The sequence below is a fragment of the Ranitomeya variabilis genome, chromosome 5 (genome assembly GCF_051348905.1).
Source record: "Ranitomeya variabilis isolate aRanVar5 chromosome 5, aRanVar5.hap1, whole genome shotgun sequence".
Lineage (NCBI taxonomy): Eukaryota > Metazoa > Chordata > Amphibia > Anura > Dendrobatidae > Ranitomeya > Ranitomeya variabilis.
Genome location: NC_135236.1, coordinates 24194467 through 24220372, shown reverse-complemented (window position 1 = coordinate 24220372; position 25906 = coordinate 24194467). Strand labels below are relative to the sequence as shown.

The 25906-nt window shown below is 48.5% G+C and overlaps 1 protein-coding gene across 1 annotated transcript; it reads left to right on the top strand.

Moving 5' to 3' along the window:
• LOC143774731 (olfactory receptor 5G9-like) lies at nt 1–25906 on the top strand. Its single transcript, XM_077262496.1, has 4 exons — nt 1–76; nt 20489–20688; nt 24810–25698; nt 25839–25906. Exons 1-4 carry the CDS (start codon nt 1–3, stop codon nt 25904–25906), a joined length of 1233 nt encoding a protein of 410 aa, XP_077118611.1.

Genomic DNA, 25906 nt, shown 5'->3' with positions numbered 1-25906 from the left:
ATGATCGCTAATCTTGACCAGACGGATCGAAGGATTATGAAGGACCTGATGGACTTCCTACAGGAAAGTGATAGAGGTAGGCCACGTCTTCCGTAGTAAAACAAATCAAATACCTCTCCATTTTTTTCCATTGTGTCGGCTGTTAGAATATTTTTTGAAAAGGTAAAAAAAGATATTCAATCATTACCAGCATTAAATCTTCAGAAAGAAAATTTAACCAATCAATTTTCTTATCAGGGAGTCAGAAAAATATGGAAACATGGTGCTTTGGCCACATGATCTTTATCTTGAGGAGGCACACAGGCAACTTGGTGACCTGTAATTTTACCAAAAACTTCCATCTGATCCCACGTGACCCTTGTCAAGCAAATTGAGAACATTGATCGACAAGGCTTTGGACTTGGGTGTCATTAAAACAAATGAATACAAATTCCTATGGCTGGAACATCCCATTATTTCCACTTTTTATGTGCTACCCAAAGTTCATAAAGATCTTATTAAACCACAAGGTCGTCCAATCGTTGCTAGTATCGTTAGCCTCTGTGAGAAGGCATGTGTCTATGTGGACAACTTCTTGCAACCTTTGGTCCAAAAATTACCAATGTTTGTCAGGAATTCATCACATTTCATCAACATCTGCAGGAGCATCACTTTGTCATCTAAAATACTGTTGGTTGCATGTGACGTGGAGTCACTGTACTCTAATATTAACCATGAAGATGGTATGATGGTGATTCTATTTTTCTTTGACTAACTTTCCAACTCCGATAGAATGCACAACTCTTTTGTCATTGACCTCTTAGATTTCGTGCTCAAACATAATTACTTTGTTTTTGACAGATCTTTCATTTGCAGACATTTGGAGGTGCCATGGGGGCTCGGCGTGCCCCAACTTTTTTTAGGATGGTGGGAATTGACTATCATGTATCCCTCAAATTGGTTCAGAGAGAAGGTACTACATTGGTCACAATTTATAGATGATGTTTTCTTTATTTGGTCTGGTACACAGGAGGAATGTCCCCTTTTACTGGATTTTCTCAATAACAACTCTATTCATATATTTTTGACTCATACAATCTCTTCTGTTGCAGCGACCTTTTTGGATCTAAATGTCATGGTCAACTAGGGCTCACTCATCACCCATTTGTACCATAAACCCATGGCTCTAACAGCCTTCTTGAATATCAGAGCTTTCACCTATTACACACTAGAAAGGGTGTTCCTGTCAGACAATTTCTGAGAGTCAGAAGAAATTTCTCAAGGGATGAGGATTTTCTGACAGAAGCCCTGGACTTCACAATATGATTTAGAAGTAGAAGTTATTCAAGGAAATGTATTTCATCGGCATATCAGAGGGCCAGCATGCATACACCAGAATCACTCCTTACAGTATGTGACAAACAATGCAATGGCAAATTATGGTTCATCACTGTATGCAATACACACTGGCCCTAGGTTAGATTGATCCTACAAAAACACTGGGCAATATTGAACACTGATCTTCAGACTTCTCAAATAGTGAGTGACCTGTCACTTCTAGAGGCTAGAAGAGCCCAGAATCTGAGGAATATCCTCACTTGAAGTCACAATGCAAAACCAACAGTTAAAATAAATTTTGGTATCACATTAAAGTCATCCTTTGCTTGTGTGGACTGTAATGTCTGTTAGCTTATCCAGCCTATGTGGGAGAGATTCAGGAATCCATTGAATGGGACTTGTCATCAATTGCAGAACCAGTAATGTGATATATGCCATCATATGTCCCTGTTCACAGGTATATGTTAGACAAACCTTGCAGGAACTCTATCGAAGGATACAGAAGCATGTCTCCTCCATAAATACACCACAGGTTGATGTTTGGAAGGGCAAAACCTTGACTTCCATCACATCTCATTATTTGACTCTTCATTCGGGTAAGTGTGTGGGTACGATGGTTGTGGTTTTGGAGCACAAAGTTGGTTCAGGTAGGGTTAAGTCATTACGTAAATGGCTCCTACAAGTTGAATCATGATGGATTTTTCTTCTTCGCTCTACAGTACCCACAGGAATGAATGAGGATCTACTATTTACCAGTTTACCTGGATGATATCTACAGACTAATGAAGATTTATAACCGGAGTTACCCTTTAGGGTCATGTGAGGCCCTTTAATTTGCAAAATACCTGACCCTTGCTCAGAATGAATGATTTTTCCACTTGTTGTTAAGCCTTGATGTGGGTCTTTCGCTTTGGTTATGAATCCGTGTAGGATTTTCCCTCCTGAGCATTCCATGGCAATTATCTGTATTGGAACCCTTCCATTACCGCACAAAGTATTCCAAACTGAAGGCCTAACAGGGTGAAGCCACCTTAGGCAAACAAAGAGGTATCTGTTAGGGTTTGCGGAACGCACTGAATATATTTATTGATGTGATTGGTGCGTTCGCAACCCGGGATCCACCGTTCAGGAAATATCCTGCCGCTAAGTGAATGGCGGCACAATATGGCGGTGTTAACCAGCTCTGTTAGCTTCACAGAGCGGCTGAGAAAGCAAATCTCTGTGCCCTGTTAACTCTCACAGAGACACAGGCTAACTACCCAGAAGAGAGCAGTCAGTGGTCATGCATGCACACAACACTCCTCGCCAAATGTGCCAGCATTCTAGGGGCTTATTTCAGCTGGGTCCCTGAACACATTCACGCATATGACCACAGTGGCGCAAAGCATGTAACTTTAGAAGATACTAGCGCATGGCCGTGCGGCCATGTGAGCCTTAAATAGCTGGAGCACGTACAGGACCTTCCAAAAGAGGACCAATGAGAGACTGCTACAGAGCCTGCATACCTACAGGACCTTCCTAGAAAGACCAATAGATTTGGCTGCAGTACCTGAACATGTGACCCTTGATCTCCACTGAGAGATCTTACCCTGGGCATGCTCAGTGTGTGCAAAGCAGGACTTAGTCCCAGAAAAGCCTGTTCACCGTAGATCAGTGCAGGGTACAATAGCAGAGCCTGGAGAGGCAGCAAAAACCCTTTGCACTGAATTAGACTCAGTGAGACGCTGGGACCGACGTCTCCGCTGAGCAGGCTCCACTGCGGCCGATGGAGAATGGGAGACCGCAGCAGACACGGATCTGTGCAGCAGAGAAAACTAGACTCCTAACATTACCCCCTCCTAGGGTCCCTCCTCCTTGAGCCTCGCTACACTCAAAAGCTGAAATGAGCAGCGGAGACTGAATGTGCTCCACAGGCTCCCAGATTCTATCCTCTGGACCGTGACCCTTCCAATCCACCAGATAAAATTTCTTGCCACGTACCACCTTGCACCCCCCGATACCTTTCACCTCAAACTCATCAGTTGATGAACCCGATGTCCCGGCAGATGACTCGGAAAACCGGGACAAATGAACGGGCTTTAAGAGGGAAACGTGAAAGGTATCGGTGATACCAAGACGTGGAGGAATAGCCAAACGGTAGACCACAGGGTTCACCTGTTCCAGAACCTTGAACGGGCCAGTGTAGCAAGGCGCAAACTTAGTGGACTCAACTCACAGCCTGATTTTACGGGCGGAGAGCCACACTAAGTCGCCAAGAGCAAAGGTCGGAGCGGGGCGCCAGTGTGTGTCACCCGAGACCCTCATTCTCTCCTTGGAGGCCCGGATGGCATCCTGTGTGCGGTCCCAGATGTCACCACCGCCCAGTCTGCCACCCTAGAATCGGTGGATGACACAGGCATGGGCACAGGGACACGCAGATGCTGGCCGTAATTAAGGAGAAAAGGAGTCTGGCCAGTGGAATCGGCTACGGCGTTGTTCAAGGCAAATTCCACCCAAGGTAGCAAAGATGCCCAGTCATCCTGCCTAGCAGAGACAAAATGTCTTAAGTATGTCACCAGAGTCTGATTGGTTCTCTCTACCAACCCATTCGATGATGATATGAGGAGAGAATCAGCTCTATGCTGTGTAAACGGCAGAGCTCTCTCCAAAACCGAGACGCAAACTGGGGACCACGGTCGCTGACAACTTTATCAGGCATTCCATGTAAGCGAAAATATGTTTAATGAACAATGCCGCCAAGGCTCGTGCAGAAGGTAACCGTGGTAGCGGCACCAAATGCACCATTTTCGAGAAATGAACGGTGATGACCCAAATGATGGTACAGCCGCGAGACTTGGGCATACCCACCACAAAGTCCATCCCGACCATCTCCCAGGGCCTGTCTGCCACCAGCATGGACTAAAGTAACCCAGCAGGCCATTGCCGTGAAGACCGATTCTGGGCGCAGGAGACACATGCCCGAATATAGTCCCTGACGTCACGGGCCATATGCGGCCACCAGTACGTCCTCGCCAAAAGCTCAGATGTCCTCTTGGTTCCAAAATGTCCACCCACTCTGGACAAGTGAGCCCAAGAGAGAACCTCCGGTCGCAAATTCGCTGGTACGAAAGTCTTGCCCGGGGGCACAGACTCTAGCGAAACCAGAGCCACAGTTCTCAGGCTCTCAGAGGGGACAATAAGCCGAGGCTCCTCATCCTCCTCCTCAGATGACACTACGGAGTGGGAGAGAGCGTCGGCACGAATGTTCTTCTCCCCAGAGAGAAAATGGAGAGTAAAATGGAACCGGGAGAATAACAGGGACCATCTGGCCTGGTGATAATTCAGCCGCTGGGCCGTCTGTATGTACACCAAGTTTTTGTGGTCGGTGAATACTTGGAAGGGAAAGCGAGCTCCCTGCAAGAGGTGTCTCCACTCAGAAAAAGCCAACTTCATTGCTAGCAACTCCCTGTCCCCAATGGAATAATTCCTCTCCGCTGGTGTGAAGGTCTTGGAGAAGAAGCAAGGATGCTTCCGACCTTGAGCATCCTTTTGGAAAAGGACTGCTCCAGCACCAATGGATGAGGCATCCACCTCCATTATAAATGGCTTATCTACAGTACATCGGGGCGATGTAGAATAGGGGTGCTAGCGAAGTGTGACTTAATCGAAAGGAATGCCTTGGAGACATCCTCTGACTACAACTTAGGATTTGCTCCTTTCTTGGTGAGGGCAACCAAGGGAGCTACCAAAGTTGAAAAGTGTGGAATGAACTGGCGATAGTAATTGATGAACCCCATAAAGGGCTGCACCGCTTTAAGAGAATGGGGTTCCTGCCAGTCCATCACAGCCTGTAGGTTGGCAGGATCCATAGCCAAACCCTGGGCAGAGATGATATAACCAAGGAAAGGCAAGGACTCCTGCTCAAACACACACTTCTCCAACTTGGCGTAGAGGGAGTTTGCCCGTAGGAGGTCAAAGACTTTGTGAACTTCTCTCCGGAGGGAGTCAATATCTGGAGAGTAGATAAGAATATCATCCAGATAGACTACGACCGAGGTGGTGAGCATCTCCCGGAAGATGTCGTTCACAAAGTCTTGGAAAATGGCTGGCGCATTACAGAGCACGAAGGGCATCACCAGATATTCGTAGTGACCATCCCTGGTGTTAAAAGCCGTCTTCCACTCGTCCCCCTCACGGATGCGAATCAGGTTATAAGCACTGTGATGAGGGAACAGCCGCCATCTTGGACGGGCATACTAACAGAGATTGGCGTGACTCCATTTTGCCTCCTGGTCACAGGTCTGCAGAGAGGAGTGCTCCTGGCCCCCACCTTTTCTAATGAACATAGTGCCTATTAGTATGGTAATCGGCTGAGCTCAGAGGAGATTGCAGAAGGTACTTCAAAGCTCAGTTAGGAAGCCACACCAGCAGGGGGCTTGGAAATGCTCAAGGGCTTAATTAAAGCACGCATGTCAAGGGGCCACTGGATACACATCTAGTATGGTCGTCCAGCCGAACCGTCTCTGACATGGAATCGTGAATTATGGACGCATCGTCCGAGGTAGCGGCTCATAAAAAATATTCCCCTCGTCCTAAAGAAATGGTGCATCTAATGGTGCGACTCCTGTATCCGTGGGAGGTCTGAAACCCGAGATATAGAGATCAGCCTCCCACAGGGACCGAATGGGTCCAGGTTTGATCCCAGTACGACCGGCAGAACAAACCACAGGCGCTGGTACTGCCCGTGTGCTGATCCGATCATCCTGAGAGCAGTTATCCCATTTATTAGATATTGGAACAAATCTTGCAGGGAGGCAGAGGGGTGGAGATTGCTAAGCCCACCCAGCTACAGGGGGAGGGACACGGCAGGGTTAAGAGCTGGACCATGTGGAGAGTGGGTGACACACAGAAGATGACCAGCTAAGAAACAGGGCATATGCCAGCCAGAGGGGGGCAAGCACACGCTTTCTGGGGGCTGCCCGGCAACTAAAGTTTTGGACCTGCGGAACGCTGCGCCTCCCCGGCTTCCACAAGCGACCTCTAACCTGGTAAAGTGACCTCCAGCTTTATACCTTAAGCCTTGTATCATTGTTGTTATATTGTACTCTGACTGTAACTCTTGATATATTGTGATTGTATATTTCTTGTAATTACCTAGTGCGCCCTTAAGGCAATTAAATCATAAATTAATTTTGGGCTGATCCTTTTACTCTGATTGCGAATCCTAGAATACCCAGTGTGGGTAACAGGGCAGTCTCCCCGGCGGCCATTTGCTCTAGGTGCAGTTCCCTTACTGACCTGAGAGACAAAGGGGGCGCCGGAGAGCTGGGCCTGTGTAGTGACGTCACGGATTGGTGACGTGGGAGGAACGGGGCTTCCTTCACAGTGGTGGCAGCGTACGTGGGATCAGAGTAATAGTGTGCGTGGGACCCCTACTCCCAGACACTAAAGACTACCAGTGGTAACTTTCGCTGCTGGGGTCTTAAGGTCAGCCCAGCACTAGACGGTCAGAGTGTAAATATAATAAGTTGTGTGCAAGGCCAGGGTTACAGCTGTGTCAGTAACCAGAGGTTCCAAAGATGGCAGAGGGCACCAGGAGTGCAGTGAGGGCGCAGGCCAGTGCTATGGTCTAGGAGGAGGTGGTGGTGGATGGTACTGTTCAAGGCGAGGGGGAGCTCAGCCCAGACTCCCCAAGGAGCCAGCCACCTGTGCTTAGTCCGGCAAGGGACTACCCACCACCTACCCGCCCCAGCCTGTCCACATCAGCGACCCTTGTTGCAGCGGCAGTGGCATGTCTCGAGGCGGGTAATGAAGACGCCTATATGAGACTCATGGCAGCTGCAGAGAAGGCAGCGGAGGCCGAGCGTGCAGAACGCCGTGAGGCAGCGGAGCGGGCAGAGAAAGCTGCAGAGCAGGCAGCGGAGCGGGCAGAGAAAGCTGCAGAGCGGGCAGCGGAGCAAGCGGCGGCAGAGAGAGCAGCGGAGCGCCAGCACCGACTGGAGATGGCTCAACACGGGCTCCCGCTGGACGCCCCAGCACCACCAGAGTCCAGGGTTTCCAAAGTCCGGGCCGAGGACTTCCCTCTGCTTGAGAAGGATGGAGACCTGTTGTGAATTTGGATTCTGGGCTCCCCCGGTGGCCGCTTTTGGAATTGGACTTGTCATCCTCTTTCCTGTTTCACCTGGTTCCATCAGTAGTGGGTGTCGCTATTTTAGCTCATTTCTCTGGTGGTTTCTTGCCGGTCAACAATGTTATCTGATGCCTCTCAGTGCTTGTTCCTGCTTCTGACAACTACTAGATAAGTTGGACTTTTGTCCATGTTTCTTTTTGCCTATTTGTTCCAGTTCACAGCTGAAGTTTTGTTACTGTGTCTGGAAAGCTCTCGTTGATCTGGGATTGCTACTCTGGCGTTATGAGTTAATGCCAGAGTTTAAGGTAATCTCTGGATGGTGTTTTGTTAGTGTTTTTCTGCTGACCATGAAAGTATACTATCTGTCTTCTGCTATCTAGTAATCGGACCTCAAATTTGCTAAGACTATTTTCCTGCTGCGTTTGTTGTTTCATCTGAACTCACCGTCATTATATGTGGGGGGTTACTGTCTTCTTTGGAATATTTCTCTAGAGGTGAGCCAGGTCTTATATTTCCCTCTGCTAGCTATTTAGGTCTTAGGCCAGAGCTGGGCATCTAGCAATAAATAGGAAATGCTACCTGGCTATTTCTAGTTGCGCGGCAGGCTTAGTTCATGGTCAGTATAGTTCCATCTTCCGAGAGCTTGTCCCTCTATAGGCTTGCTATGATCTCTGCCTGCAGAGATCATGACAGTTTGACCGGCCCGTAAAGTGTTAAAGACCCAGGTTGAGAAAGGAGAGTTATAAGAAGTCTGCTGGAATTTTTTTTTTTTTTCCTCCAGTTTACCTTGCTGCAGTCTTTTTTCTCTCTCTCCTCCTAATCTCTGTATTGCTCTGTGTGCACCTGACAATAATGGATCTTCAGAGTGTAACTGCGGGTTTGAATAATCTCATCACGAAAGTACAAAATTTGCAAGATTTTGTGGTACATGCTCCAGTATCTGAGCCGAGAATTCCTTTGCCGGAGTTCTTCACAGGGAATAGAGCTAGCTTCCAGAATTTCCGAAATAATTGTAAGCTTTATTTGTCCCTGGAGTCTCGTTCAGCTGGAGACCCTGCTCAGCAGGTTAGGATTGTGATTTCCTTGCTCAGGGGTGACCCTCAAGATTGGGCCTTCTCATTGCCAGCAGGGGATCCTGCGTTGCGCGATGTGGATGCGTTTTTTCTGGCCTTGGGCTTGCTTTATGAGGAACCTCATTTGGAACTTCAGGCAGAAAAAACTTTGATGGCACTATCTCAGGGGCAAGACGAAGCTGAGGTTTACTGCCAAAAATTCCGTAAATGGTCTGTGCTTACTCAGTGGAATGAGTGCGCCTTGGCGGCAACTTTCAGAGAAGGTCTCTCTGATGCCGTTAAGGATGTTATGGTGGGGTTCCCTGTGCCTGCAGGTCTGAATGAGTCCATGACAATGGCTATTCAGATTGATAGGCGTCTGCGGGAGCGCAAACCGGTGCACCATCTGGCGGTGTCTATGGAAAAGACGCCAGAAAGTATGCAGTGTGATAGAATTCTGTCCAGGAGTGAGCGACAGAATTTTAGACGGAAGAATGGATTGTGCTTCTATTGTGGGGATTCTACTCATGTTATATCAGCATGCTCTAGGCGTACAAAGAAGCTTGATAAGTCTGTTTCCATTGGCACCATTCAGTCTAAGTTTATTTTGTCTGTAACCCTGATTTGCTCTTTGTCATCCATTGCCACGGACGCCTATGTTGACTCTGGCGCCGCTCTGAGTCTTATGGATTGGTCCTTTGCCAATCGTTGTGGTTTTGATTTAGAGCCTTTGGAGACTCTTATTCCTCTGAAGGGGATTGACTCCACCCCATTGGCTAATAATAAACCACAGTACTGGACACAAGTAACCATGCGTATCAATCCGGATCACCAGGAGATTATTCGTTTCCTGGTGCTGTATAATTTACATGACGATTTGGTACTGGGATTGCCATGGTTGCAGTCTCACAATCCAGTCTTGGACTGGAGAGCAATGTCTGTGTTGAGCTGGGGATGTAAGGGTATTCATGGGGACTTACCTTTGGTTTCTATTTCGTCGTCCATTCCCTCTGAAGTCCCTGAGTTCCTCTCTGATTATCAAGACGTCTTTGACGAACCCAAGCTTGGGTCGTTACCTCCGCACCGTGAGTGCGATTGCGCCATAGATTTGATACCGGGTTGCAAATATCCAAAGGGTCGTTTGTTTAATCTGTCTGTGCCGGAACATGCTGCTATGCGGGAATATATAAAGGAGTCTTTGGAAAAGGGACATATTCGTCCATCTTCTTCTCCCTTGGGAGCTGGGTTTTTCTTTGTCTCAAAAAAGGACGGCTCTTTGAGACCATGTATTGATTATCGGCTTCTGAATAAGATCACTGTTAAGTACCAATACCCATTGCCATTGCTTACTGATTTGTTTGCTCGTATAGAGGGTGCTAAGTGGTTCTCTAAAATTGATCTTCGTGGGGCGTATAATTTGGTGCGGATCAGGCAGGGGGATGAGTGGAAGACCGCATTTAATACGCCCGAGGGCCACTTTGAGTATTTGGTCATGCCTTTTGGTCTTTCTAATGCCCCTTCAGTTTTCCAGTCTTTTATGCATGATATTTTCCGCGATTTTCTGGATAAATTTATGATAATATATCTGGATGATATTCTGATTTTTTCTGATGACTGGGACTCTCATGTCCAGCAGGTCAGGAGAGTTTTTCAGGTTCTGCGGTCTAATTCTTTATGTGTGAAGGGGTCTAAGTGCGTTTTTGGGGTCCAGAAAATTTCCTTTTTGGGGTATATTTTTTCTCCCTCTTCCATTGAGATGGATCCCGTCAAGGTGCAAGCTATTTGTGACTGGACTCAGCCCTCCTCTCTTAAGGGTCTTCAGAGATTTTTGGGCTTTGCCAATTTTTACCGCCGATTTATTGCTGGTTTTTCGGATGTCGTTAAACCACTGACTGATTTGACCAGACATGGCGCTGATGTTGCTAATTGGTCCCCTCATGCTGTAGAGGCCTTTCAGGAGCTTAAGCACCGTTTTGCCTCTGCCCCTGTGTTACGTCAGCCTGATGTGAATCTGCCTTTTCAGGTTGAGGTTGACGCTTCGGAGATCGGAGCTGGGGCAGTGTTGTCGCAGAAAGGTTCCGACTGCTCCGTCATTAGGCCTTGTGCTTTCTTTTCTCGCAAATTTTCGCCTGCAGAGCGGAATTATGATGTTGGGAATAGGGAGCTTTTGGCCATGAAGTGGGCGTTTGAGGAGTGGCGCCATTGGCTAGAGGGGGCTAAGCATCAGGTGGTGGTATTGACTGACCACAAAAATTTGATTTATCTTGAGACTGCCAGGCGCCTGAATCCTAGACAGGCGCGCTGGTCTTTATTTTTTTCTCGCTTTAATTTTGTGGTGTCATACCTACCGGGTTCTAAGAATGTTAAGGCAGATGCCCTTTCTAGGAGTTTTGACCCGGACTCTCCTGGTAATGCTGAACCCACAGGTATCCTTAGGGAGGGAGTGATTTTGTCGGCCGTTTCTCCTGATCTGCGGCGGTCCTTGCAAGAGTTTCAGGCGGATAGACCGGATCGTTGTCCGCCTGATAGACTGTTTGTTCCGGAGGATTGGACCAGTAGAGTCATCTCTGAGGTACATTCTTCTGCATTGGCAGGTCATCCCGGAATTTTTGGTACCAGGGATTTGGTGGCAAGATCCTTCTGGTGGCCTTCCCTGTCACGAGATGTGCGAGTCTTTGTGCAGTCATGTGACATTTGTGCTCGGGCCAAGTCTTGTAGTTCTCGGGCTAGCGGACTGCTGTTGCCCTTGCCTATTCCTAAGAGGCCTTGGACACACATCTCGATGGATTTTATTTCAGATCTGCCTGTTTCCCAGAAGATGTCTGTCATCTGGGTGGTCTGTGACCGTTTCTCTAAAATGGTCCATTTGGTTCCTCTGCCCAAGTTGCCTTCTTCTTCTGAGTTGGTTCCTCTGTTTTTTCAGAATGTTGTCCGATTGCACGGTATTCCTGAGAATATTGTTTCTGACAGAGGTACCCAATTTGTGTCTAGATTTTGGCGGGCATTCTGTGCTAGGATGGGCATAGATTTGTCTTTTTCATCTGCTTTTCACCCTCAGACTAATGGCCAGACCGAGCGGACTAATCAGACCCTGGAGACATATCTGAGGTGTTTTGTCTCTGCTGACCAGGATGATTGGGTTGCTTTTTTGCCATTGGCAGAGTTCGCCCTCAATAATCGGGCCAGCTCTTCCACCTTGGTGTCCCCGTTTTTCTGTAATTCGGGGTTTCACCCTCGATTTTCCTCCGGTCAGGTGGAATCCTCGGATTGTCCTGGAGTGGATGCGGTGGTGGAGAGATTGCATCACATCTGGGGGCAGGTTATGGACAATTTGAAGTTGTCCCAGGAGAAGACTCAGCGTTTTGCCAACCGTCATCGTCGTGTTGGTTCTCGGCTTTGTGTTGGAGATTTGGTGTGGTTGTCTTCTCGTTTTGTCCCTATGAGGGTCTCTTCTCCTAAGTTTAAACCTCGGTTCATCGGCCCTTATAGAATATTGGAGATTCTTAATCCTGTTTCTTTCCGTTTGGACCTCCCTGCGTCCTTTTCCATTCATAACGTTTTTCATCGGTCGTTGTTGCGCAGGTATGAGGTACCTGTTGTACCTTCAGTTGAGCCTCCTGCTCCGGTGTTGGTTGAGGGTGAGTTGGAGTACGTTGTGGAGAAAATTTTGGACTCTCGTGTTTCCAGACGGAGACTCCAGTATCTGGTCAACTGGAAGGGTTACGGCCAGGAGGATAATTCTTGGGTCAGTGCATCTGATGTTCATGCTTCTGATCTTGTTCATGCCTTCCATAGGGCTCATCCTGGTCGCCCTGGTGGATCTGGTGAGGGTTCGGTGCCCCCTCCTTGAGGGGGGGGTACTGTTGTGAATTTGGATTCTGGGCTCCCCCGGTGGCCGCTTTTGGAATTGGACTTGTCATCCTCTTTCCTGTTTCACCTGGTTCCATCAGTAGTGGGTGTCGCTATTTTAGCTCATTTCTCTGGTGGTTTCTTGCCGGTCAACAATGTTATCTGATGCCTCTCAGTGCTTGTTCCTGCTTCTGACAACTACTAGATAAGTTGGACTTTTGTCCATGTTTCTTTTTGCCTATTTGTTCCAGTTCACAGCTGAAGTTTTGTTACTGTGTCTGGAAAGCTCTCGTTGATCTGGGATTGCTACTCTGGCGTTATGAGTTAATGCCAGAGTTTAAGGTAATCTCTGGATGGTGTTTTGTTAGTGTTTTTCTGCTGACCATGAAAGTATACTATCTGTCTTCTGCTATCTAGTAAGCGGACCTCAAATTTGCTAAGTCTATTTTCCTGCTGCGTTTGTTGTTTCATCTGAACTCACCGTCATTATATGTGGGGGGCTACTGTCTTCTTTGGAATATTTCTCTAGAGGTGAGCCAGGTCTTATATTTCCCTCTGCTAGCTATTTAGGTCTTAGGCCAGAGCTGGGCATCTAGCAATAAATAGGAAATGCTACCTGGCTATTTCTAGTTGCGCGGCAGGCTTAGTTCATGGTCAGTATAGTTCCATCTTCCGAGAGCTTGTCCCTCTATAGGCTTGCTATGATCTCTGCCTGCAGAGATCATGACAGAGACCTGGATTCCTTCTTGCTGGCCTTTGAAAGGACCTGCCTTCAACATCATCTGGCCCCGGATCAGTGGGCAAGATACCTGACCCCCCGTTTGAGGGGTAAGTCCCTGGAAGTTTTGGGGGACTTACCTGCCGGGGCGGAGCAGGACTACAGCAGCATCAAGCGGGCCCTGATCCAGCACTACAACCTCACCCCGGAGTCCTACCGCAAGAAGTTCCGGAGCCTGCAGCGGGGCCCAAAGGACACCTGGACCGACCACATGCGGGCGTTGCTGAGAGCTGCAGAGCACTGGACCTCGGGTCTAGCGCTCACCACCCGCCAGGAGGTCCAGGAACTGTTCGTCACGGAGCAGTTCTTGTGGAACTGCGCAGAGGACCTCCAGCAGTTCCTCCGTGACCGGAAACCAAAGGGGGCTTCTGCTACAGCCGCCCTGGCAGATGAGTATGCCAATAACAGGGCGCCTGAGCCGAAGAAGCCTGCCAGCAGCACCTGGAGAGGGGGTAAGCCCAATCCTGCCCCTGTTTCCCCAGCCCCCAGCGTGCAAGGGGTGTACCCCCCTGCTGCCCTCTCCAGGCCAGGTGCAGAACCCAGACGTTGTCATCACTGCAACCAGCTGGGACACTTCAAGTCTGCATGTCCCCAGCGTCTTAAGGCCCCATCCCTGTCCCTGGAACCGTCCACTGTTTTATGTGTGGGAGGGGGTGGTGGGAGGTCCCTGGACAATTACCAACCCGTCACTATCGGCCGCTCAGCGGTCATGGGACTGTGGGACACAGGCGCTGAACGAACCCTGGTACGTCCTGAGGTGGTGTCCCCTCAAGACTTGGTGCCGGGGAGAACCCTTTCCGTCTCCGGAATTGGAGGCGTGGAACCGGCGCTGCCTGTCGCAAAGGTGTTTTTGGACTGGGGCGCCGGGAGGGGAGTGCGGGAGGTGGGAGTAACGTCAAATATTCCTGCCAATGTATTACTTGGGACCGATTTGGGGCGGATAGTGTCTCGGTATGTGGCCACTGAACCCCCAAGTTTGGCTCCCCAAGAATGTCATGACTCTACTGTGGATGTTGATGTGTTGAATGTGCCTCCAACCGTGGAGGGGGGATTGAAACCTGAGGGTAATCCATGCACGGACACCACACACACAGGGCTCACAGGGAGGACAGGTGAGGAGACTGTAGGGGAGAGCTCAGAGGTGGAGGGAGGGGCTGCTATGGGCAGTGTAGGGCCCCTAAGTGAATCCAGCCTGCTGAGTCTAGGGCCCCTGCAGGAAGAGGAACAGGCCATGGGGGGAGGAGGCGTCCCGGGAGAGGAGCCACCAGGTAAGACCCCAGGGCAGGCGTTCCCCACACCCGGGATGTCAGGATGGCAGGGAAGTCTGCCTGACCCGGCGGCTTGGTCAGGAGCCGGAGGGAAGCAGGCGCTACCCATGGGCACAGCGGTCGTGGCCGCTGTCACCAGGAGTGGGAGCGCCGGAGCCCAAGGAGCCTTGCAGAGGTCCGACGGCTTCCCCCTCTCTGGCCAAGTGGCTGCCGAGTCAGACAGCGGCCAGGAGACAGATCCCGGGGAGCTGACAGCGGATGTGGCAGTGTCGTCCATTCTCGCCACATCGAGTCAGGGATTTCAGGCAGCGTTGGAAGCTGATGCTAGCCTGAAAGCTCTCAAGGAGCAGGCGGCACAGCCTCCTGGGGAGTCAGACCGCGAGCGGGTGGTCTGGGACCAGGGATGGCTGTTCCAGGTAACGGTCCAGCAGGGTTCACCGGAGGCGTGGCCCAGGGACCGACAGTTAGGGGTACCCTATCCGCTCAGAGACAGAGGAGGAGGCAGGGACAGCCTCAGAAAGAGAGAGGGAGAGGCAGAGACAGCCTCAGAGAGAGAGGGAGAGGCAGAGACAGCCTCAGAGAGAGAGGGAGAGGCAGAGACAGCCTCAGAGAGGGACAGAGGAGGAGGCAGGGACAGCCTCAGAGACAGAGAGGAGGAGGCAGAGACAGCCTCAGAGAGAGACAGAGGAGGAGGCAGGGACAGCCTCAGAAAGAGAGAGGGAGAGGCAGAGACAGCCTCAGAGAGGGACAGAGGAGGAGGCAGGGACAGCCTCAGGGAAAGAGAGAAGAAGGCAGAGACAGCCTCAGAGAGGGACAGAGGAGGAGGCAGGGACAGCCTCAGAGATAGAGAGGAGGAGGCAGAGACAGCCTCAGAGAGAGAGAGAGGAGGGGGCAGGGACAGCCTCAGAAAGAGAGAGGGAGAGGCAGAGACAGCCTCAGAGAGAGAGGGAGAGGCAGAGACAGCCTCAGAGAGGGACAGAGGAGGAGGCAGGGACAGCCTCAGAGACAGAGAGGAGGAGGCAGAGACAGCCTCAGAGAGAGACAGAGGAGGAGGCAGGGACAGCCTCAGAAAGAGAGAGGGAGAGGCAGAGACAGCCTCAGAGAGGGACAGAGGAGGAGGCAGGGACAGCCTCAGGAAAAGAGAGAAGGAGGCAGAGACAGCCTCAGAGAGGGACAGAGGAGGAGGCAGGGACAGCCTCAGAGACAGAGAGGAGGAGGCAGAGACAGCCTCAGAGAGAGAGAGAGGAGGGGGCAGGGACCGCCTCAGAAAGAGAGAGGGAGAGGCAGAGACAGCCTCAGAGAGAGAGGGAGAGGCAGAGACAGCCTCAGAGAGGGACAGAGGAGGAGGCAGGGACAGCCTCAGAGACAGAGAGGAGGAGGCAGAGACAGCCTCAGAGAGAGACAGAGGAGGAGGCAGGGACAGCCTCAGAAAGAGAGAGGGAGAGGCAGAGACAGCCTCAGAGAGGGACAGAGGAGGAGGCAGGGACAGCCTCAGGGAAAGAGAGAAGGAGGCAGAGACAGCCTCAGAGAGAGACAGAGGAGGAGGCAAGGACAGCCTCAGAAAGAGAGAGGGAGAGGCAGAGACGGCCTCAGAGAGGGACAGAGGAGGAGGCAGGGACAGCTTCAGAGACAGAGGAGGAGGCAGAGACAGCCTCAGACAGAGGGAGGAGGAGACAGAGGCAGCCTCAGAGAAAGGAGGAGGAGGGGGCAGAGACAGCCTCAGACAGAGAGAGGAGGGGCAGAGACAACCTCAAAGAGAGACAGAGGAGGAGGCAGAGACTGCCTCAGAGAGACAGAGGAGGCAGAGACAGCCTCGGGGAGAGGCAGAGGAGGGGGCAGAGACCATGGTAACGCTGATGGGTTGTCCCGGCAAGGAGAAGGTGCGGAAGGGCGCATGGGGGAACACAGGAATGTGATGCCCCCTAGCGCCCTCTAAAGCAGGGAGGTGTGATGAGGGAACAGCCGCCATCTTGGACGGGCATACTAACAGAGATTGGCGTGACTCCATTTTGCCTCCTGGTCACAGGTCTGCAGAGAGGAGTGCTCCTGGCCCCCACCTTTTCTAATGAACATAGTGCCTATTAGTATGGTAATCGGCTGAGCTCAGAGGAGATTGCAGAAGGTACTTCAAAGCTCAGTTAGGAAGCCACACCAGCAGGGGGCTTGGAAATGCTCAAGGGCTTAATTAAAGCACGCATGTCAAGGGGCCACTGGATACACATCTAGTATGGTCGTCCAGCCGAACCGTCTCTGACATGGAATCGTGAATTATGGACGCATCGTCCGAGGTAGCGGCTCATAAAAAATATTCCCCTCGTCCTAAAGAAATGGTGCATCTAATGGTGCGACTCCTGTATCCGTGGGAGGTCTGAAACCCGAGATATAGAGATCAGCCTCCCACAGGGACCGAATGGGTCCAGGTTTGATCCCAGTATGACCGGCAGAACAAACCACAGGCGCTGGTACTGCCCGTGTGCTGATCCGATCATCCTGAGAGCAGTTATCCCATTTATTAGATATTGGAACAAATCTTGCAGGGAGGCAGAGGAGTGGAGATTGCTAAGCCCACCCAGCTACAGGGGGAGGGACACGGCAGGGTTAAGAGCTGGACCATGTGGAGAGTGGGTGACACACAGAAGATGACCAGCTAAGAAACAGGGCATATGCCAGCCAGAGGGGGGCAAGCACACGCTTTCTGGGGGCTGCCCGGCAACTAAAGTTTTGGACCTGCGGAACGCTGCGCCCCCCCGGCTTCCACAAGCGACCTCTAACCTGGTAAAGTGACCTCCAGCTTTATACCTTAAGCCTTGTATCATTGTTGTTATATTGTACATAGAAGAGGATTCTTTACTGTTAGGGCAGTGAGAATCTGGAATTGCTTGCCTGAGGAGGTGGTGATGGCGAACTCAGTCGAGGGGTTCAAGAGAGGCCTGGATGTCTTCCTGGAGCAGAACAATATTGTATCATACAATTATTAGGTTCTGTAGAAGGATGTAGATCAGGGGATTTATTATGATGGAATATAGGAATATAGGCTGAACTGGATGGACAAATGTCTTTTTTCGGCCTTACTAACTATGTTACTATGTTACTATGTTACTCTGACTGTAACTCTTGATATATTGTGATTGTATATTTCTTGTAATTACCTAGTGCGCCCTTAAGGCAATTAAATCATAAATTAATTTTGGGCTGATCCTTTTACTCTGATTGCGAATCCTAGAATACCCAGTGTGGGTAACAGGGCAGTCTCCCCGGCGGCCATTTGCTCTAGGTGCAGTTCCCTTACTGACCTGAGAGACAAAGGGGGCGCCGGAGAGCTGGGCCTGTGTAGTGACGTCACGGATTGGTGACGTGGGAGGAACGGGGCTTCCTTCACAAGCACCCCGCAAATCTAATTTAGTAAATACCCTTGCTCCCCGTAACCTATCAAAGAGCTCAGATATCAGGGGTAGTGGGAACTTGTTTTTAACAGTGATGGCGCTAAGACCCTTGTAGTCAATGCATGGACGTAATTCTCCACTCTTCTTCTGCACGAAGAAGAACCCAGCCCCTGCAGGTGACACTGACTTCCTAATAAAACCTCTTGCCAGATTCTCTTGGATATACTGAGACATTGCCTCCGTCTCCGGGAGAGATAACAGATAGACTCAACCCCGGGGAGGCTCAGCACCAGGCATGATATCGATAGGACAGTCATAGGGGCGGTGAGGCGGAAGGGTCTCCGCAGCCCTTTTGGAGAACACGTCCGCATAAGGCCAATAGTGCTTGGGGAGAGAGGAAAGATCTGCGGGTACCTCAGTTGTAGCAACCTGAACGCACTCCCTCTGACATCTACCCTCACAGGATTTACTCCATCCCAAACTTTTCCCTCAGGACCACTCTATATGATGAGAATGAAAACGAAGCCAGGCTATCCCCAACAGGACCTCAGCAACTCCCTCAGGAAGGACCAAAAGAGAAATAATCTCCTGATATGATGGAGATACAGAAAGAGTGAAAGGGATGGTTTGGTGTGTAATCTGTGAAGGTAGTGTTGACCCATTTACCACTCGAATGGTTATTGGCTTGGCGAGCATCACCAGGGGTATTGCATGTCGCTGAGCGAAAGTGGATGACATAAAATTACCCTCCGTCCCAGAGTCCACGCAAAGCTATACCATAAGAGTGGATGGGCCAATGGTAATTGTCCCCTTGAAGGACAATTTTGAGGTAAACGTCGTCGTGTCTAATGTACCTTCTCCAACTGCCACTAGACGCTGACGCCTCCTCGACCACTGCGGACACTTGGAGACAAGATGTCCGGACTGCCGGCAAACATGACAGACCTTAAGGGCATGAGTGGCCTGGGACTTAGACCCTGCTCGCGACCCCTCTATGGCCTCTTGTGACTTGGGCGCCTGGACCGGAGATTCCAAAGGTCTGGCGAAGGTGGGAGCCAGCCGAAACCTCTGCTTACACTGGGCCTGCTCCAACCCTCGCTCGTGAAAACGAAGGTCTATGCGAGTTGATATAGATATGAGCTCCTCCAGTGTAGCGGGAATCTCCCTAGTGGCCAAAGCGTCCTTCACATGGTCAGCCAGCTCCCTCCAAAATACTGGGATGAGGGTTTTATCTGACCACTCTAACTCAGACGCTAAAGTCCGGAAGAGAATGGCAAATTGGCTGACCATGGTCGAACCCTGAGTCAATGCCAGCAGTTGGAGCGCTGTATCATGGGTGACTTGAGGTCCTATGAAGACTTGCTTCAGAGTGCCCAGAAACCGAGGAACACTCTGCACCACATGATCATTGCGCTCCCACAGCGGCATAGCCCACTCCAAAGCTCTGTCCGACAGGAGAGAAATTACAAATCCCACCTTTGCCCGCTTTGTGGGAAAACGTGCAGCCAGGAGCTCGAGATGTATACCGCACTGGCTCACGAATCCCCTACAGGACTTACTGTCCCCAGAGAATTTTTCAGGCTATGGAAGGTGGGATAAGGTCGGAACAGAGGTGGCAGTGGGTAAAGCTGCTGCAGCCATGCTAGCAGCCTGAACAGCAATTGCGGTAACATCCACCGCCGAGGTTGCACGCTCGAGAGATGCCAACCGGCCCTCCAGCAGCTGGATGTACCCCTGCAATCGCTGTTCATCTGCCATTACTTAGCCAGATCCTGGCGCTAGTATACTGTTAGGGTTTGTGGAACGCACCAAATATATTTATTGATGTGATTGGTGCGTTCGCAACCCGGGATCCACCGTGCAGGAATTATCCTGCCGCTAAGTGAATGGCAGCACAATATGGAGGTATTAACCAGCTTTGTTATATTCACACAGCGGCCGAGAAAGCAAATCTCTGTGCCCTGTTAACTCTCACAGAGACACAGGCTAAATACCTAGAAGAGAGCAGTCAGTGGTCATGCATGCACACAACACTCCTCGCCGGAGGTGCCAGCATTCTAGGGACTTATTTCAGCCGGGTCCCTGAATACTCTCATACACAATCTCCTCGCCGGAGGTACCAGCATTCTAGGGGCTTATTTCAGCCGGGTCCCTGAATACATTCACGCATATGACCACAGTGGCGCAAAGCATGTAACTTTAGAAGATACTAGCGCATGGCCGTGCGGCCATGCGAGCCTTAAATAGCTGGAGCACGTACAGGACCTTCCAAAAGAGGACCAATGAGAGACTGCTACAGAGCCTGCATACCTACAGGACCTTCCTAGAAAGACCAATAGATTTGGCTGCAGTACCTGAACATGTGACCCTTGATCTCCACTGAGAGATCTTACCCTGGGCATGCTCAGTGTGTGCAAAGCAGGACTTAGTCCCAGAAAAGCCTGCTCAACGTAGATCAGTGCAGGGTACAATAGCAGAGCCTGGAGAAGCAGCAAAAACACTTCGCACTGAATCAGACTCAGTGAGACCATGGGACCGATGTCTCTGCTGAGCAGGCTCCACTGCGGCCGATGGAGAATGGGAGACCGCCGCAGAGACGGATCGAGATTCCCCCTGTGCAGCAGAGGAAACTTGACTCCTAACAGTATCGTCCTAGGATTATTTCTTTCCTCTGATAAAGATTAATTACACATGCATATGTCCATTTTTTTTCAGTTTCTGTGTCTTCATAGGACAAGCGCTTATTGATTCCAGAGTAGAAGAACATTTTCTGGACTTCTCTCAAGCTAAAAAAGCTGAACATTCCTTGGTTTCTTTGAAGGTATCCCTGAAGCTAACCTCTGTGAATAACTGGAAAATGTTGGGAAGTCAGCTTACCAGCATGTGTGTGTGCATTCTCCCTGGTGCCGACCATTGCCTCACACACATCGAGGTGAGTAGTCATAATGAATAGAAAAAAGGAAGGAAGGATCCAGCAATGGGTGGAGGTGGCTAAAAAATAACTTTCTTGAAATGCAATTAAAATGGGTATCACATATTGTTAGGGCTTGCGGAACGCACCAAATAATATAAACCAAGATATAAGGTGCGTTCGCAGCCCGAGGTCCACCGAGATATTACTTGCTGCTCGGTAATGGGGGACAGTATTTGGCGGTATCATGAAAACTCACATGGGTTAACGTCACCCGGCATGTAAGGAGACGGACCCTGTTGTGTCACAGGGCTGCAATACCGCTGAATGAATGCTCGTGTTCGGTCACCAGACTGTGCCCCAAGGACACAGGGTTAGAGTCCCTCTAGACCCACTAGTGCTTGGCACCGAACCTGCGGAGCCAGAGAAAGCTAAACAATAATAGATTTAGCACACTGATTGAGCACAACACCGCTCTGGCGGACGCCAGTAACTGCCTTCACTAGGGACAGGAAAGCACACTAGTTATGCATGGCCTCTCACTGGCAAACGCTGGTAAATTGACGTTGTAGGATCATGCCTCATGCTGGATGGCACTAACTGGCGCTAGCCAGCTCTAAACACCCGACCACACACAACAACACTAGGGAAGCGGTAGATTAGGAGCTTTCACCAGAAACATACACACATCTTTCTGTTTATAAAAGTGCATGGCCAAGCGGCCATTCAAACCTTTTATAGTCACAGCCTTCTGGGACCTTGCCAGTGGTCCAATTGTAGCTGCTTGAGGACCTGGGCATGTGAACCCCGACCTCCAATGAGAGGTCATCCCACAAGCATGCTCAGTAGACAAAAGCAGGACATAATCCCATCCTCGCGGCTGACTAATGCTAGTTACAATAGCTGGACCTGGGATGGCAGCTGTAATCAGAAGCACAGTATCAGCTTGAGCAAGATGCGGGGAACGACATCTCTGCTGAGCAGGCTCCTCTGTGGCTGAGGAAGAATGGGAGACCGCAGAGGATATGGTTTGAGATTCCCCCTGTGCAGCGGTGGGAACTCGACACCTAACACATATTGTCGAGCACTAACACAATGTTAGGAAAGATCAACATATTTCTGCTTGTGTCTTAGTCATGATCTCATGACTAAAGGTACCTTCACACTAAGTGATGCTGCAGTGATATCAACAACGATGCCGATCACTGTTTGGTCGCTGGAGAGCTGTCACACAAACAGCTCTCCAGCGACCAACGATGCCGAGGTCCCCGGGTAAACATCGGGTTACTAAGCACAGGGCTGCGCTTAGTAACCCGATGTTTACCCTGGTTACCATTGTAAATGTAAAAAAAAATAAACAGTACATACTCACATTCCGGTGTCCGTCAGGTCCCTCGCTGTCTGCTTCCCGCAGTGCTGGCTGTAAAGTGAAAGCAGAGCACAGCGGTGACATCACCGCTGTGCTGTACTTTACGGCCGGCACTCACAGTCAATGCGGAGGGATGTGTGACAGACAGCAGAAGGTGAGTATGTACTGTTTGTTTTTATTACTTTTACAATGGTAACCAGGATAAATATTGGGTTACTAAGCGCGGCCCTGCGCTTAGTAACCTGATATTTACCCTGGTTACCATTGTAAAACATCGCTGGCATCGTTGCTTTTGCTGTCAAACACAACGATACACGCTGATCTGACGACCAAATAAAGTTCTGAACTTTCAGCAACGACCAGCGATATCACAGCAGGATCCTGATCGCTGCTGCGTGTCAAACACAATGATATCGCTATCCAGGACGCTGCAACGTCACGGATCACTAGCGATATCGTTTAGAGTGAAGGTACCTTAAGATGCAAGTTGAAACGCGTTGATCTTTCCTAACAGTGTGTTAGTGCCTGACAATATGTGATACCCATTTTAATAGCTTTTCAATAAAAGATATTTTTTAGCCACCTCCGTCCATTGCTGGATCCTTCCTTCCTTATTTCTAACCTCCGTGAATGGCTCACCAATTTGAAGTAGTCTTGTCCAATTCTGAGCAGTGAAAGTAGTTTTCCAGATGGGTGGACTACCTGTTAAGGATTCTTCTTTTTTTTAGTTTAGCCACTTTCTGATACAAACTTGCTTTTTGACTTCTGTGGCTATGGCTATATGCTCCAGTCCTTGACTGGTTTTCTGACCAGATCACCCAGTGGAGTCATCTAGTTCTCACAATTGCTTCAAAATTCCATCTTAACCACCTCCTCAGAAAGTTTGCTTTTTATGAGCTGCCTCTAACATTTGGAGTAACGCAGGGCTGATCCAGCAACAGAACTGCGATCTTTGTAGCAAAACATATCTGTTATTGAGCCATTTTAAAACAGTACTTCACAAAAATGTGGTCCACTAGATATACTGTTAGCACGTAATAGCACAATACAAAGAGATACAGCGTTAAAACCAACACGTTTCGACTTACTTCTTAATCATGGTACTATGATTAACTTTTACTATTTTATATATTAAAATATTTCACTGTTACTTTTGAAAAATAGAATAAAAACAAGTTTTTTCTTGTGTTGCCAAATTCATAGACTATACACTTTTTTGTTTTCTTTTTCCCACCAATGGATTCATATTTGGGCTTGTTTTTTGAGAACCAGATGTGATTTTTGTTGGTACAATTATGGCCTCTTTTCATCTTTTTCATCTATTTTTATTGCATTTTTAAAGGTGCAACTGTACTGAAAAATGGGAAATTCTATTTATTATTTTTTTCGGCATTCACTAGGCACTTAAATGTGATTATTTACATGTTAGATTATGTATCTACATATTTGATCATGTTTATTTTATTACCTCATTTTACATCATCCTTGAAATAATCCAATCATTATTATTAATAATAATAATAATAATGCCTCTTTGGACTGCACCTCGAGAGATATGGGAGACAAAAACAACACTGGCATAATATATATATAATTAAATGTGTACGGAGTCATGTCATAGTTTCTGTTCTATGAGTAAATGTTGATGCATCTGACTATGTCCTATCATTTTACAGAATCTGACCAGGTTGATGATCTTCTCTTGCAGGTGGTGACCTGCCACTTCTTACCGGACAATGAAAAATAAGAGGAACGTGGAAATGCCTGATGTAAGAACACAAATGATGGAGGGATATATGATAATTCTCATTTCAATCACATTTACCCCATGAAAATAAGAATGGAAATTTTCAAAACAAAGTAACTCATTTACTATTCTAGGAAATAAAATTTGTGTTCAGCTGAACATTGATCAGAATTTAATTAAGCGTAGCTAGAAATTGCTATTGATCCGAAGACCTCTTTATCTCATTCCATAAAGTGAGGAGATGGGGAGGACACATATACAACTTTGCAATGATGACCGCTCCACATACCACATTGTATTGACACTTGAAAGTTACATCAACATGTTATTAAGGAATCAATTCTGTGACAGTGATCATTGTTGTCCGTGAGCATTTTGGCTAAGATATGTCAGATAAATCTTTAAAGAGAACATTGTAGGGATTCAAGCTTTCTATCAGCAGTGACAGGTACACACAGGCATTTGGTTCTGGTGCAAATAAGTCTCACAAGGTTTATTTTGTCTCACAAACTTCGAAAGTAAACACAGTAGCTTCACTTTGACCAAAATAAATAAAAATCAGTAACAAAAATAAACAGTCCTTTCTCAGGGTAGGCACAGTAAAATGATGTGGTCTTACGTTCAAGGCAAGTCCCGACATTGCTACGGTCTGTGCACCAGTAGAGCGCCCCACTCCAGCTCCACTACCTCAGACACACTTGAGCCAATTCAACTGCCTTTTATAAGACCTGCAAGGCCCCTACTGGAGCTATAAGAGCGACTCTTTCTACCCAGGCTCTTTTGGTCGCTCCTAAATCCCAGACCCAATATCTGGTCCATTAACTAAAACCTCTCAGTAACCATCAATTACTGGACCTTCAATTGTGGGACTTACATCACTGAGGCCAGCCACCTCGGTGACACAAAACTGCCATCCAGGACATTCCCACCTGCTTTCCTGCAACATGAAGAACTCCAGTTCCTTATTATATTAGTAACAAATCTTACTGACTTTTATATCTCTTATGTTAGTTTACTTTTTTGCAGGTGAACAATCTGACTGATATTAAAGAGTTTGTACTCTTAGGTTTTCAAGGCAGTTCACAGCTAAGAATTGTACTCTTCTGTGTACTTCTTGTGATATTCCTGGTGACAATATGTGGGAATCTCCTGATCATCACCCTGGCGTCCACCAGCCAAAACCTCCACACTCCAATGTACTTCTTCATCTCACAACTGTCCATCAGTGACATCTTACTGATTTCAGATATTGCCCCCAACATTCTCTACGTTTTAATGAATAATGGAGGGACCATTGCTATTATTGGTTGCATGACCCAAATTTATTTCTTTAGTGCCACAGAATCATTTGAATGCCTTCTCCTCACGGTGATGTGTTATGACAGATATGTGGCCATCTGTAATCCCCTCCGTTATACCTCTATAATGACAAGTGGACATTGTGTGATATTGTCCATCAGTTCTTGGTTGCTCAGTTTCTTTGCGTCACTCATTTACATTATAATAATATCCAGGTTAAAGTTCTGTGGGCCTAATGTTATTGACCATCTATTCTGTGATCTTGTTCCCTTACAAGACATTGCATGTTCGGATACTTTTCCTGTAAAACTACAAATGTATTTATTAGGTATTCCACTGTTGATTATTTCCAGCATAATATTTGTTGTTAGTTACGTGAAGATTATCCGTGCCATTTTACAGATTTCATCTAATATCAGTAGACAAAAAGCCTTCTCCACCTGCAGTTCCCACCTCACCGTGGTCTCCATATTTTACGCAACACTTTTCAGTGTGTATATTCTCCCAAAAAGTGAACAAACATCAGATATTAATAAAATCACATCCCTTCAATACACTGTATTTACCCCCTTGATTAATCCCATTATTTATAGTTTTAGAAATAAAGACATTAAAGGTAATCTTCGACTTCCCAATTGTTTTTTCAAATGTCAAGCACGGTTATGAAAAAGAAAATCAGATTTACGCACAGACTCTGGCCGCTGTCACTTCTCTGCTGACTATTCTACTGATGTGTTCTATGACATCCACTTGCAGTTGCCAAACCACTGCAGCCAATCTTAAAACTCAGTGGTTGGATGACTGAAGAACGGGGCTTAATGTGA